The 15,071-nt window shown below is 50.3% G+C and overlaps 1 protein-coding gene across 1 annotated transcript in view; it reads left to right on the top strand.

Annotated features, from left to right (window-relative positions):
• The window catches only part of LOC140430238 (diacylglycerol O-acyltransferase 1-like), a 475,807-nt gene that overhangs the window by 408,341 nt on the left and 52,395 nt on the right, over nucleotides 1-15,071 (top strand). The window contains exons 13-14 of the mRNA XM_072517667.1: nucleotides 4,493-4,534; nucleotides 4,627-4,671. Coding sequence (XP_072373768.1) covers nucleotides 4,493-4,534; nucleotides 4,627-4,671 — 87 coding nt within the window. The remainder of the gene's footprint in view (nucleotides 1-4,492; nucleotides 4,535-4,626; nucleotides 4,672-15,071) is intronic.

Raw genomic sequence — 15,071 nt, 5'->3', positions numbered from 1 at the left:
TGATTCTATGACCCTTGTCGACACCAGACCGGGACTCCAGGACTGGCAGCGCAGCTGGCGGGGGGACCTCAGGGGATGACCCCACTCACACCGCCGTCCTATGGAGTAGCCCGGGGGCCTTCGGGCACCCCGAGGGAGGAGGAGGTGCTGGGGCCAGTGCCGGTGGTTCCTGCAGGGGAGGTGCCGGAAACCGCAGCATCTCAGACTCCCTCCCTCCTGTTCCTGGTGAATCGGGTGGGCAGCGGGCAGAACAGGGCGGCACCATGCCACCGGGATGCCCGAGGAGCAGCCGGGCCCATCCAGGCCAGGCTGCCCCAGGAGACGTTTGCCAACAGGGCAGGAGTCACAGCAGTCCACCTCCACTCCTGCTGTTCCGTCTGGGCAACCACAAAGGCGTAGTGGTAGGGCCTGTAAGGCATGAAAGTTTGACACCAGTTAAGTTGGCACGGGTGCAGGGCACAGTTTAATTATAGGGGCTAGGGCACAGACTATATATATTTGTTCAATATATATACCGTTCAAAGCTGCCTTGGTGCTCTACTGATGGGTGTGGGGGTGTGGCGGTCTGTGCTGGCCACTGGGAGTGAGGAGTGGGGGACGAGTGAGGTCCAGTGGGTGGACCCGTGTCGCACCACCCCCCTCCCAACCCCCAACCATCCCCGGCACCCCACCCCAGCGATTCGACAGGGCCGTGTGATCGACTGGCCAGCTTGCATGCAGGGATCAACCAGGTGGAAGGCGCTACTGTGGGCATGAGTCAGACATTGTCATACAATGTGGAGCATGTAGCTCCTCGCAGAGCGGGATGTCATCATCTTCCATCCCATGGACCAGACCCGCTGTCACTGCCAAGCCAGTGCCCCCAGCTCAGAGGGCTGCAGGTGTATATAACAGAGGGGGTGTGCATGCCGGTATTTTGGTGGTGTGGGAGGTGAGGGTGTTCGGTGGTGTGGGAGGTGAGGGTTGTGGTATGGTCATGTCCGTGCCCCAGGCCAGCAAATCCGCCCCCCCCCCCCCCCAGTCTGTGAAAATGTCTCGATTAATGTGTCACATGCGCGCTGGCCCTGGCGATGGCGTTGTGCGGACTCCCGTGCCTGGCCAGGCCCCATGTCTAGCTTATTGTCCCACTCCCCTCAAACTCCTCATCTGACGGGGCCTGCCCTTCCTCCTCATCCTACTCCAGCACATCGCCCCTCAGCTGGGCTCTATTGTGGAGGGCGCAGCAGACCACCACAATGTGGGCGACTCTCCTGGCCACGTACTAGAGGGCCCCACCAGAGCGGTCCAGGCACCTGAAGCGCATCTTCAGTACCACAAAGCACCTCTCATCAACACCCCTGGTCACACAATGGGCATCATTGTAGCGGTACTCCACGTCGGTCTATGGCCTCCATTAAGGTGCCATCAGCCATGACCGCAACGGGTAACACCTGTCGTTCAGCAACCAGCCCCGCAACTGGGAGGGGTGCCCCTTGAACATGTCGGGGATCACCGCATGCGCCAAGATAAACAAATCATGTACACTCCCCAGGTATCGGGTGTAGACGTGCAGAATCCGCATCTGATGGTCACAGACCACCTGAATGTTCATGGAGTGGTACCCCTTACTGTTCGTGAACACCGGCCTGTTATCCGCCAGTGGCCATAGGGCAACATACACCCCATCGATGACCCCCTGGACCCGGGGCATCCCGCCGATGGCATCCGCTGCCAGGGCATCCTTGAGGCCGCGGTCCACAGGGTACTGGATGTACCGATCTGCCTGGGCATACAGGGTGTCGGTGATGGTACGGATGCACCTGTGCGCTGGTCTCTGTGAGATGCCGGACAGGTTCTCACTCAGTGACTGGAATGACCCCGTCAGGAAAAAGTTCAGCGCCACCGTCACCTTGACGGCCACCAGTAGCGGGTGCCCTTCCCCATTGCCATGCGGTGCCAGGTGTGCCATCACGTGGCAGATGTGTCACACTGTCTACCTGCTCATCCGCAGTCTCTTTCTGCATGCCCAGTCCGGAAGGTCCTCAAAGGACATGTGGTCGCGGTAAATACGTAGCTTCATCTGGCTCCTCATTGGCACCTCCTCCTCCTCCTCGGCCTGTTGGGCTTACGGCCCTCCAGGCTGAGCGGCTGCCACCTGTCCCTCTGCTGCAGCCTCCGCCTCCTCTCTGAGCGCCCCCACTCACGCTGCCACAAGGTTGCATTCAGGGCAGCGGCCATCGCCACGGCGGTTAGCATCGCAGGTTGATGTCCGAATGCCATTATTTTCTGCAGGGGGTGAAAGGCAAACATATAATCTTGGCGCATACACCCGCGCGCAACCAGATGCCATGGGCTGCACGGTGGCCCCGGTTGTCACCGCGCGCCCCAACTACGCATGCCCCTGCACTCCGGCCCCGTCGGTGCCCCATGTCCTGATGCCCGTCCTTGCTGCCAGGGGCACGTCTGATGGCATTGCCCTCACTGGGGGCTGCGGTCAGCATGGCCCTGGATGGTCCCCCAGTGGGTGGTGCCGGGTGGGTGGCATGGTCGGATGTGGTGAGGGGGGGCTTTTTTCACTGCGTGCACCCAGGGGCCGGCAAGATGGCCACCGTATTGGTGGTCCGTACCTGGGCACCGGCCCTGTCCTGTTGGGGGCTCCCCGGCTGCTTGGCCTGTTCCTCCCTTCCCCTCCTCTCCCCCAGCCCTGGCAGGGCACCCCCCGCACCCCCCCCCTGCACCCCCCCCCCTCTCCCCCGCAGGCAGCATGGCCGGTGTCCGATCCAGAAGCCCGCAGTCCCCCCACTCCACCTCCTACCTCCTCTCTCAGCCAACACGCCAGGTTCACGATTTTCTATCCCACATTAGAAACACGCCGTCGGGAATTCGGCCCATCTGAGGTGCTTAATCGCTGAGGACCCGGAGAATCGGTTGTCAGGACCGATAATGAGATGCAATACTGTACTTCCGGGTCACGCGGCAAGCGCTGCGATTTTGTCGTTTTCGGGGGTCTGGAGAATGCCGATTCGGCGTGAAACCAACATCAGGCCCAATTTCGCCGTTGGAGCCAATTCTCCGGCCGATCACGTTTCGTGATTTCAGCGTCACCTCACGGAGAATCCAGCCCTTGCCGTTAGGTGAATTGGACATTCTGAATTCTCCCGGAATGGTGCCTGCATGTGGCGACTAGGGGCTTTTCACAGTAACTTCATTGCAGTGTTAATGCAAACCTACTTGCGACAATAAAGATTATTATTATTTCAACTGTAGGCATCTAGCCACAGTACAATGGCAAATGCTAATTAGAAATGGGCAGCTTGTAATCAGTGCCCAAAATCTTATCATTCCCTTGACAGGAAACTTTCCTGCATTGACAAATCAAGATTTATTTTTGATTCGTCATTAGTGCCTCATTTGTTTGAATGAGATAACTGACACCCGACTTGACTGTGGATAATCAGCTTAAGGCCTGAAACCACTTAAAGTTTAACTTAAACTGCAAAATGAATCTTCAGTTTCTGTAAAATTTTCTCAATGCTTTACATACGATGTAATATGGCAATGCAGAGGAGCATTGGCCATGAGCAGATTTAAGTCACTGCAGTGGAAGTCTGCCGAAGGAGATGGCAGGGACAATAAAGGTTTCTGATACGGGGACATTATATTGGATCAGTTCTAGTGAAACGTGGACATCAAGTAAGGCCACCACAGAACTTGGCTATGATTTTTCATTATTGATAGTTTGTCAACATTCAGTCGACCACACATAAAGAATGGTCATTTGGATGAAGGACTGCTGACATTTGTGGAATCAGCGCAAACTATGTGCATCAGAAGAACGGGAGAAATATTCAGAGAAATTTTAGTTCTAACAACTTCATGAATACATATTTCTCTGAATATTGTCCCCAAACTCATTGGCAGATATTAGTATGCTTACAATAGTGTAAAACAGTGGTTGTAGAATTTGAGTTGTGCAGGGACAAGTTGATTCTCGTTATTCTAAATGGGTTAACATCTCTGCAAAAAAAGATAAAATTTGAGTGCATTACACTTCACTGCAATTATAATCACTGCAATTTCTAACCAAAAATATCAAACGTGTTAGCTAAACAGATATTGTTATCAATTTTATATGGGTTAAATAACATTTAATCTCTTTAAAAAAGAAAAATTGTAAGGTAGCTCTAATATAACAAAAAATTACAACTTGGAATTGCAATTGGGCTGACAGGATTGATGAAGCAATTAACCAAAGAACATGTCAGCAGCTTGTGATCACTTATGGAATAGGTTGCGTTATCTGCAAGTGATCTCAGAGTTGCTTGTAATGTAATGTAATACATGTATTTTATTTGACTGCGAGTGCATGTTGATGATTGTGTGGAGTTTTCTATTAAGCAACTCACAACCATTTGAATTGTGAGCCTATTTATATTGTTAAGTTTTACTTGCAGATATCGTTCATATTATGATGTCAAACAGAATAAAGAGTAATTAATGTTTTTTCCTCCAGTGGGTTTTGCCAGTGACTCGAAACTCAATGCAGCCTTTTGTTGTAAGTAAGGTATTCTTTTCAAAATTAGCTTGCAGGGTTTTTAAACCAGTGGCTGTTGTTGATTAAACATGTCTTTATTTAAACTTATTTAGGAGATGAAGCTGACTACGGTGATTCATCAACTAATGCTTTTAGCGGTGGGTAATATCATTCTTCATCAATCGTGCATTTATGATGAATAGAGGCAATCCAAAAGCATGCAGAATGTAATTAAGAGGCTTGAAAATACTAATCACTAAGGATCAACACATAGAACAATAGAACATTACAGCGCAGGACAGGCCCTTCGGCCCTCGATGTTGCGCGAACCTGTGAAACCAATCTAAACCCATCTATACTATTCCATTATCATCCATATGTTTATCCAATGACCATTTAAATGCCCTTAATGTTGGCGAGTCCACTACTGTTGCAGGCAGGGCATTCCACGCCCCTACTACTCTCTGAGTAAAGAACCTACCTCTGACATCTGTCCTATATATATCTCCCCTCAATTTAAAGCTATGTCCCCTCATGCTAGCCATCACCATCCGAGGAAAAAGGTTCTCACTGTCCACCCTATCTGATACTCTGATCATCTTGTATGCTTCTATTAAGTCACCTCTTAACCTTCTTCTCTCTAACGAAAACAGCCTCAAGTCCCTCAGCCTTTCCTCATAAGATCTTCCCTCCATACCAGGCAAAATCCTGGTAAATCTCCTCTGCACCCTTTCCAATGCTTCCACATCCTCCCTTTAATGCGGCGACCAGAACTACACGCAATACTCCAAATGCAGCCGCACCAGAGGTTTGTACAGCTGCAACATAACCTCATGGCTCCAAAACTCAATCCCTCTACCAATAAAAGCTAACACACCGTACGCCTTCTTAACAAGCCTATCAACCTGGGTGGCAACTTTCAGGGATCGATGTACATGGACACCGAGATCTCTCTGCTCATCCACACTACCAAGAATCTTACCATTAGCCCAGTACTCTGTATTCCTGTTACTCCTTCCAAAATGAATCATCTCAGACTTTTCTGCATTAAACTCCATTTGCCACTTCTCAGCCCAGCGCTATAGCTTATCTATGTCCCTCTGTAACCTGCAACAACCTTCTGCACTGTCCACAACTCCACCGACTTTAGTGTCATCCACAAATTTACTCACCCATCCTTCTACGCCCTCCCCCAGATCATTTATAAAAATAACAAACAGCAGTGGCCCCAAAACAGATCCTTATGGTACACCACTAGTAACTGAACTCCAGGCTGAACATTTCCCATCAACCACCACCCTCTGTCTTCTTACAGCTAGCCAATTTCTGATCCAAACCGCTAAATCACCCTCAATCCCATGCCTCCGTATTTTCTGCAATAGCCTACTGTGGGGAACCTTATCAAACGCTTTACTGAAATCCATATACACCACATCAACTGCTTTACCCTCGTCCACCTGTTTGGTCACCTTCTCAAAGAACTCAATAAGGTTTGTGAGGCACGACCTACCCTTCACTATCCCTAATCAAATTATTCCTTTCTAGATGATTATAAATCCTATCTCTTATAATCCTTTCCAAGACTTTGCCCACAACAGAAGTAAGGCTCACTGGTCTATAATTACCGGGGTTGTCTCTACTCCCCTTCTTGAACAAGGGGACAACATTTGCTATCCTCCAGTCTTCTGGCACTATTCCTGTAGACAATGACGACGTAAAGATTAAAGCCAAAGGCTCTGCAATCTCCTCCCTAGCTTCTCAGAGAATCCTAGGATAAATCCCATCCGGCCCAGTGGACTTATCTATTTTCACACTTTCCAGAATTGCTAACACCTCCTCCTTATGAACCTCAATCCCGTCTAGTCTGGTAGCCTGTATCTCAGTATTCTCCTCGACAACATTGTCTTTTTCCTGTGTGAATACTGATGAAAAATATTCATTTAGCACCTCTCCTAGCTCCTCGGACTCCACGCACAACTTCCCACTACTGTCCATGACTGGCCCTACTCTTACTCTAGTCATTCTTTTATTCCTGACATACCTATAGAAAGCTTTAGGGTTTTCCTTGATCCTACCTGCCAAAAACTTCTCATGTCCCCTCCTGGCTCTCCTTAGCTCTCTCTTTAGGTCCTTCCTGGCTAACTTGTAACTCTCAAGCGCCTTAACTGAACCTTCATGTCTCATCTTTAGATAAGCCTCCTTCTTCCTCTTGACAAGTGATTCAACTACTTTAGTAAACCACCGTTCCCTCGCTCGCCCACTTCCTCCCTGCCTGACAGGTACATACTTATCAAGGACACGCAGTAGCTGTTCCTTGAACAAGCTCCACATTTCAATTGTGCCCATCCCCTGCAGGTTCCTTCCCGATCCTATGCATCCTAATTCTTGCCTAATCGCATCATAATTGCCTTTCCCCCAGCTGTAACTCTTGCCCTGCGGTATATACCTATCCCTTTCCATCGCTAAAGTAAACGTAACCAAATTGTGGTCACTATCACCAGTGCTCACCTACCTCCAAATCTAACACCTGGCCTGGTTCATTACCCAGTACCAAATCCAATGTGGCCTCGCCTCTTGTTGGCCTATCTACATACTGTGTCAGGAAACCCTCCTGCACACATTGGACAAAAACTGACCCATCTAAAGTACTCGAACTATAGCGTTTCCAGTAAATAGCGTTTTAGTCATGATAGGAAGTTACATTTGCATGATTGCAACAATTTCTGCCTGACTTGTAACCCCAACTCTGTGTCTTTCATATCACTGCTCACAGTGTACTCATTGATGATCAAAAGAAGGAGGCAGTGGCATGGTGATATTGTTACTGGACTAGTAATCCATATACCCAGGGTAATGCTCTGGGGACCCGGGTTTGAATCCCACCACAGCAGATGGTGAAATTTGAGGGGCGGCAAGGTGGCACTGTGGTTAGCACTGCTGCCTGATAGCACCAGGAACCAGCGTTCAGTTCCAGCCTTGGGTGACTGCCTGTGTGGAGTTTGTATGTTCTTCCCGTGTCTGGTGGGTTTCTTCCGGGTGCTCCGGTTTCCTCCCACAGTCCAAAGATGTGCAGGTTTGATGGATTGACCAAGCTAAATTGCCCCTTTGTCCAAAAGGTTAGGTGGGGTTATCGGGTTACCAGGTTAGGGGGACCTAGGTAGGATGCTCTTTCAGAGGGTCGGTGTGGATTTGATGGGCTGAATGGCCTCTTTCTGCACTGTAGTGATTCTATGATTTGCTTTCTGACTATAAAAATAACACAGCTAGACTATTTGGTAGCATCCTGCATGTCTAGATATTGCACTGTTGTTCAAGGGCAATATCATAACAATATTAAAAAGGTCAGGGACGAGAACAGGCCATTTGACTCATCATCCCTCAAGCATTCAGCTCTCCCAATTTGAATGTGTTCTAAATGAAATGAAATGAAAATCGCTTATTGTCACAAGTAGGCTTCAATTAAGTTACTGTGAAAAGCCCCTAGTCACCACATTCCGGCACCTGTTCAGGGAGGCTGGTTCGGGAATTGAACCGTGCTGTTGGCCTGCTTGGTCTGCTTTAAAAGCCAGCGATTTAGCCCAGTGTGCTAAACCAGCCCCTTAAATGCTGCAAATGCCTAGATGTTTACTACTTTCCCTCAGCAGATTATTTTGCATTAAATTATTTATCTAATGTGGCTGGTTTATACCATTTTGCTTTATTTTAAAATATCATTTAAGCTTTATTTTGTCTAAAACATTCAATATTCAATGTTCTTTTGTCAAGATTAGAAAGTGAGGTTTTAAAAGATATCCTCAAAACCATATAAGGCTATGACTCATCTTTCATTCTCACTCCACAGTATAAAATATTTCCCACTTTCTCTGTCTGTTAGCTTTGACAAAGAGTCATTCGACTCGAAACGTTAGCTCTTTTCTCTCCCTACAGATGCTGCCAGACCTGCTGAGATTTTCCAGCATTTTCTCTTTCCTCAAAACCATTCTGCTTTTACAATGCCCCTCTTGAATGCTTGCAATTTATTTGATAGCGTCACAATCTAAACTGTACATTGTATCACACCATGTACTTCTATGTATGTTTAATATTTATGAATGGTGTTGTTTCAGATTATTTTATGAACATAACAGCTTAAAAATGCTTTAAAATTTATGAGGAAGGCAGTTGGAGCAATGGATTGGAATACAGTGCTGTCATTTAAAGAATCTGTGGACGAATGCAGTGCCTATAACTGAAATAATGGCAATCTCCCTCTGATTGTTGTTATATTACAGAGATGTAATATACATATTGCTCACTTGTCTTGCTGAGTTGTATTTAACTTGATGATAAACAGTCAAAGTCTTCCAATTGATGACAATTTATTGAGTAACAAAATAATTCACTTGTGAGTTCTTTTACTTTAATACTTTGACTAGTAATAGAATTAACTAAGATTAGATTAAATTAACAATTAATATAATACACTACACTCAGAACTGGTCACGTCTATCCTCTAGCTGCAATACACACACACTAACACTAAGAAAGAGCGGGAAACTCCTTATATAGTTCCTGTTGGTGTTGCCATCTAGTGATCATCTGACTGTACTGACTGCACATTAACTAATCATGTATTAACATATACAGAGATCACTACAATTGTAGTTAAAGATTGTCAATTTGTTGAATTTTTATCTTTTTGCACAAAAAGGATTGAGTTCTGTTCAAGTGTTGAGTTGGAAAACAAATGAATTTTCACAAGTTAAAAGATAAGCCCACAGCAAAAAGATGTGCAAGTTAGATAGATTTGCCATGATCAATGCACAGGGTTATGGGGATAGGGCGGGAGAGTGAGCCTAGATAGAGTGCTCTTTCAGGCAGTTGGTACAGACTTGATGGGCTGAATGGCCTCCTTCTGCACCGTAGGGATTCTAAGGATTCTACTTGTATATTAATGCCAGAAGAGACTGATTTTGGGATATCACAGCCAACACCATTTCAGAGTAATGCAATGAGGTCCATTACCACTGACTAAGATATTAAGCAATTCATTGTGCGTGATTCAACTAATTAGGAAGATAGCGAGCATCATTAGCCGCATGTGTGGTAGTCAGTATTAGAGGTATTACGGTATTCTGTAATGGCGGAAGACCATTGGTGTAGAAGGTACTCTGTTCTCATTGGTTAAACCTGTCTGCTGGCTCCGCCTAGCAAGGCGGGGTATAAGAGCCTGTGTCGCCCCAGCAGCTGTCTTCTGTACCTGCGCTGCTGGGGGAAACATCTAGTGTAATAAAGCCTTCAATTGTCTCCAATCTCGCTTCTGGAGTTATTGATCGAGCATCAATTTATTACACTAGATTTTAAAGAATGGAGCTCCGAATCAAGCCGGAGTGTCTGCAACTCAGCCCCCACGTGGCAAATTCAGAGGCAACCTTCAAGCACTGGCTGGCGTGCTGCAACGGATATCTCGGGACGGCCGAAAACACACCCATGGAAGACCAGAAACTACAAATTCTGCACTCGAGGGTGAGCCCAGAGACCTACACCCTCATCGAGGATGCGGACGACATCGAGGCCGCAAAGGATCTGCTGAAAGGACATTATATTCGCCCTGTAAACCAGGTCTACGCACGATATCTACTAGCGACGAGGTGCCAAATCCTCGGGGAATCGCTGGAGGAGTTCTACCGTGCGCTCCTGGTGTTGGAGAGAAACTGCAGCTGCCCGCAAGTTTCGGTGAGCAGCCACACAGAACTTTTGATCCGGGACACTTTCATTGCAGGGATGCTGTCCTTCCAAATCCACCAGCGATTGCTGGTGAAAGAGTCACTAGGCCTCAAGGAGGCACGGGCCCTTGCCAGCTCCCTGGATGTGGCCTCCCGAAACGCACGGACCTACGTCCCCGACCGCGCGGCAGCCCCCTGGGCAGCGTGGACCCTCCCCCGCGGCCGACCCCGATGCATCTCCCATCCTCCCCCCCCCCCCCCCCCCCCCCCCCCCCCCCCCCCGCACAAGCCTGTGCTGCGAGGTGGCCTGGCAACCCCGGGGCTGCTATTTTTGCGGGCAAGCCAAGCACCCCCCGACAGCGCTGTCCGGCCCACTCATCCTTCTGCAAAGGATGCGGCAAAAATGGCCACTTCGTGGCAGTATGCCAGGCCCGGGCGGTCGCTGCAGTCCCAGGAGGCGAATAAGGACCGCCACCACAACCCTCTCCACGGGCCCCGTGCGGCCAGCGGGCGCCGCCATCTTCCTCCTCCAGGGTCACGTGTGGCCTCCGGGCGCCGCCATTTTGTCTCTCGGACACCACGTGCGATGGATGGGCGCCGCCATCTTGTACACCCCCAGCCATGTGCGACCAGTAGGCGCCGTCATCTTGGCTGGACTCTCAGGACCTCAATTCGGATGACCACTCACCGCCCGAAGAGAACATCCAACTGCTGCCACGACTAACCTCGGTGACTCTGGACCAGTCGCAGCCCCGAACACTCTCGACTGCAACGACAACGGTGCTCATCAGTGGACATGAGACATCCTGTCTGATCAACTCTGGGAGCACGGAGAGCTTCATACACCCCGACACGGTAAGGCGCTATTCTCTCCCCGTTAACCAAAAAATCTCCCTGGCCTCTGGGTCTCATTCAGTAGAAATCAAGGGGTTTTGCGTAGCGAATCTCACAGTCCAGGGAAGGGAGTTTAAAAACAACCGTCTCTACGTCCTTCCCCACCTCTGCGCTGCCACACTCCTAGGGTTAGATTTTCAGTGCAACCTCCAAAGCCTAACTTTCAAATTCGGCGGCCCTATACCCCCCCTCACTGTCTGCGGCCTCGCGACCCTCAAGGTCGATCCGCCTTCCCTGTTTGCGAACCTCACCCTGGATTGCAAACCCGTTGCCACCAGGAGCAGACGGTACCGTACTCAGGACCGGACCTTTATTAGGTCCAGCGATTACTGAGGGAAGGTGTCATTGTCGTTGTAAAGACCGGGGAGAAGCATAGGATGGTCATAGACTATAGCCAGACCATCAACAGATATACGCAGCTTGACGCGTACCCTCTCCCCCGCATATCCTACCTGGTCAACAGGATCGCGCAATACAAGGTCTTTTCCACGGTGGATCTAAAGTCCGCCTACCATCAGCTCCTCATCCGCCCTAGCGACCGCAAATACACTGCTTTCGAAGCAGACGGGCGGCTCTACCACTTCTTAAGGGTTCCCTTCGGTGTCACTAATGGAGTCTTGGTCTTCCAATGAGAGATGGACCGAATGGTTGACCGGTACGGTTTGCGGGCCACATTCCCGTACCTTGATAATGTCACCATCTGCGGCCACGACCAGCAGAACCACGACACCAACCTCCGAAAATTCCTCCATACCGCAAAAATCCTTAACCTCACATATAATGAGGATAAATGCATGTTCAGCACCGACCGCCTAGCCATCCTCGGCTACGTAGTGCATAATGGAGTTATAGGCCCAGACCTTGAACGCATGTGCCCCCTTATGGAGTTCCCCCTCTCTCACTGCTCCAAGGCCCTGAAATGCTGCCTAGGGTTTTTTTCTTATTATGCCCAGTGGGTCCCCAACTATGCGGATAAGGCGCGCCCGCTGATCCAATCCACAGTTTTTCCCCTGTCGACAGAGGCCCGCCAGGCCTTCAGCCGCATCAAAGCAGACATTGCAAAGGACATGATGCACGCCATCAATGAGTCCCTCCCCTTCCAGGTCGAGAGCGACGCGTCGACGTAGCTCTAGCGGCCACCCTCAACCAAGCGGACAGACCCGTGGCCTTCTTCTCACGCACCCTCCACGCGTCAGAAATCCGCCATTCCTCAGTTGAAAAGGAAGCCCAGGCCATAGTAGAAGCTCTGCGGCATTGGAGGCATTACCTAGCCGGCAGGAGATTCACTCTCCTCACTGACCAACGGTCGGTTGCTTTCATGTTCGATAATGCACAGCGGTGCAAGATAAAAAACGACAAGATCTTACGGTGGAGGATCAAACTCTCCACCTACAACTATGAGATCTTGTATCGTCCCGGGAAGCTAAACGAGCCTCCTGATGCCCTATCCCGTGGCACATGTGCCAACGCACAAGTGGACCGCCTCCGAGCCCTCCACGAGGACCTCTGCCACCCGGGGGTCACTCGATTCTTCCATTTCATCAAGACCCGCAACCTGCCCTATTCCATCGAGGAGGTCAGGACAGCCACCAGGAACTGCCAAATCTGTGCGGAGTGCAAGCCGCACTTTTACAGGCCAGAGAAAGCGCACCTGATGAAGGCTTCCCGTCCCTTTGGACGCCTCAGTATGGACTTCAAAGGCCCCCTCCCCTCCACCGGACGCAACACGTACTTCCTGAACATGATTGACGAATACTCCCGGTTCCCATTCGCCATCCCCTGCCCCGACATGACTGCAGCCACCGTCATAAAAGCCCTCCACAGTATATTTACGCTGTTCGGTTTCCCCGCCTACATACACAGCGATAGGGGGTCCTCCTTTATGAGCGACGAACTGCGTCAATTCCTGCTCAGCAAGGGCATTGCCTCGAGCAGGACGACCAGTTACAACCCCCGGGAAACGGACAGGTAGAGAGGGAGAACGGAACCGTCTGGAAGACCGTCCTACTGGCCCTACGGTCCAGGAATCTCCCAGTCTTCCGCTGGCAGGAGGTCCTCCCGGATGCCCTCCACTCCATCCGGTCACTGCTGTGTACCACGACCAACCAAACACCTCACGGATGTCTCCTTGTCTTCCCTAGGAAGTCCTCTTCTGGGACCTCGCTCCCGACCTGGCTGGCAGCTCCTGGACCCATCCTGCTCCGCAAACACGTGCGGGCGCACAAATCGGACCCATTGGTTGAGAGGGTCCATCTCCCCCACGCTAACCCCCAGTACGCCTACGTGGCGTACCCCGACGGCCGACAGGATACGGTCTCCCTACGGGACCTGGCGCCCGCTGGATCCCACACACACCCCCACCACCAGTCCCACCCTCCCTCCCACCGGCGCACCCCACAGCCGCCTCCTTCCCAGGTGGATCGGTTCTCCCACCGGTCCCGTCGAGGGGTGATGAAGCAGCTGCCGAAGAAGCCAAAGTCACGCTCCTGGAGCCACAGATGCCCGAGCCGCCACCTGCATCACCTACAAAGCTACGACGATCGCAGAGATCGACTAATTGCTTCATTCTGAAATGTAAATAAAATTTGTAAATAGTTGCAATGTGACGAGGCGAAACACTGTACGGAGGTGTACCAGGTACCTTCATACCTTAACTTCTACCACTCTAATGTGAGGCCACCACCCCCGCCGGAGCCACTACCACCCCCGGACTTTGTTTTAACAGGGTGTGAATGTGGTAGTCCGTATTAGAGGTATTACGGTACTCTGAAATGCCGGAAGACCATTGGTGTAGAAGGTACTCTGTTCTCATTGGGTAAGCCTATCTTCTGGCACCGCCTAGCAAGGCGGGGTATAAGAGCCCGTGTCGCCCCAGCAGCTGCCTCTGTACCTGCGCTGCTAGGGGAAACATCTAGTGTAATAAAGCCTTCAAATTTCACCAATCTCGCTTCTGGAGTTATTGATCGAGCATCAGCATGTTTCCCTGTTTCCCGGTGCATGCAGCGCAACACACATTGTATAATGGGTCTCAGTGGGGAACACGCGGCTGAGGCCACACATAGCCTCGTTTTGTACACTGAGGAGCTCTGCTCACCAGAACTCCCCAGTGTAATGAGAGATGGGGACGCCATTTTTAAATGGCATGCTGATCTCCGAGGCCCCTGAAGCGCCCCCCCCCCTACCCCTACCTGCCCAAATGCTTTATGGGACGATCCCCACCCCAACAGCCAAGCAGGGCACCCCTGGCCCAATCACGCATTCGCAAAAAATGCCAACTTGGCACCTTGGCAGACTACCCTGCCACATTGGCAGTGTCCAGGCCAGCTTGCAGTGTCATGCTGGCACCCAGGTAGCACTGCCATGGTGCCCAGGTAGCAGAGCAGTGCCAGGGCACCACCCTGCCTAAAGGGCAAACAGCTGGGGGTCTCCAATCCCCTGGGAAACCCCCACAAGTGTTGTCGGGTCAGGTCCCCGTTTGTCGCAAAGGGATAGATTCCAAAGCATCAGGTACCTCGGGAAGCTGCACATTAAAGTGAAATTAGCTGTCTCGCTTTAATTTGCCAAAATGTTATCCCGACCACAATGGGTGGGATTTACATCGCAAGTTAGATTGAGTTAGATTTTGCGAGGCGTTGCGAGCCATATAGATCCCGGGAGCGGGGTCTTCCGGCTTTTATTGGCCAAGTTGCACCGCAGTACTCTAACTTTCAGGCACAGCGTGGCAATTGGATCGTGCCCATTATCTTTTATCTCAGATGGCTAACAAATTTGCACACCAATTATAGTGAGGACAGTTTTATTCATGTGAAAACCATCCCTTTGTGCAGTGGGATCAAAATGAATAGAACAAGAGAATAGTCAGGTTTTAACACAAAACATCATAAGGTGTTTGTCTAAACTTGGGGCCTGGGCACGATTCTCCATTTTGTTGATCTTGGTGGACCTCTACGACAACTAAA

This window comes from Scyliorhinus torazame, chromosome 10 (genome assembly GCF_047496885.1).
Source record: "Scyliorhinus torazame isolate Kashiwa2021f chromosome 10, sScyTor2.1, whole genome shotgun sequence".
Lineage (NCBI taxonomy): Eukaryota > Metazoa > Chordata > Chondrichthyes > Carcharhiniformes > Scyliorhinidae > Scyliorhinus > Scyliorhinus torazame.
Note: the sequence above shows the minus strand (reverse complement) of the source record. Positions and strands in the feature narration are given on the sequence as shown.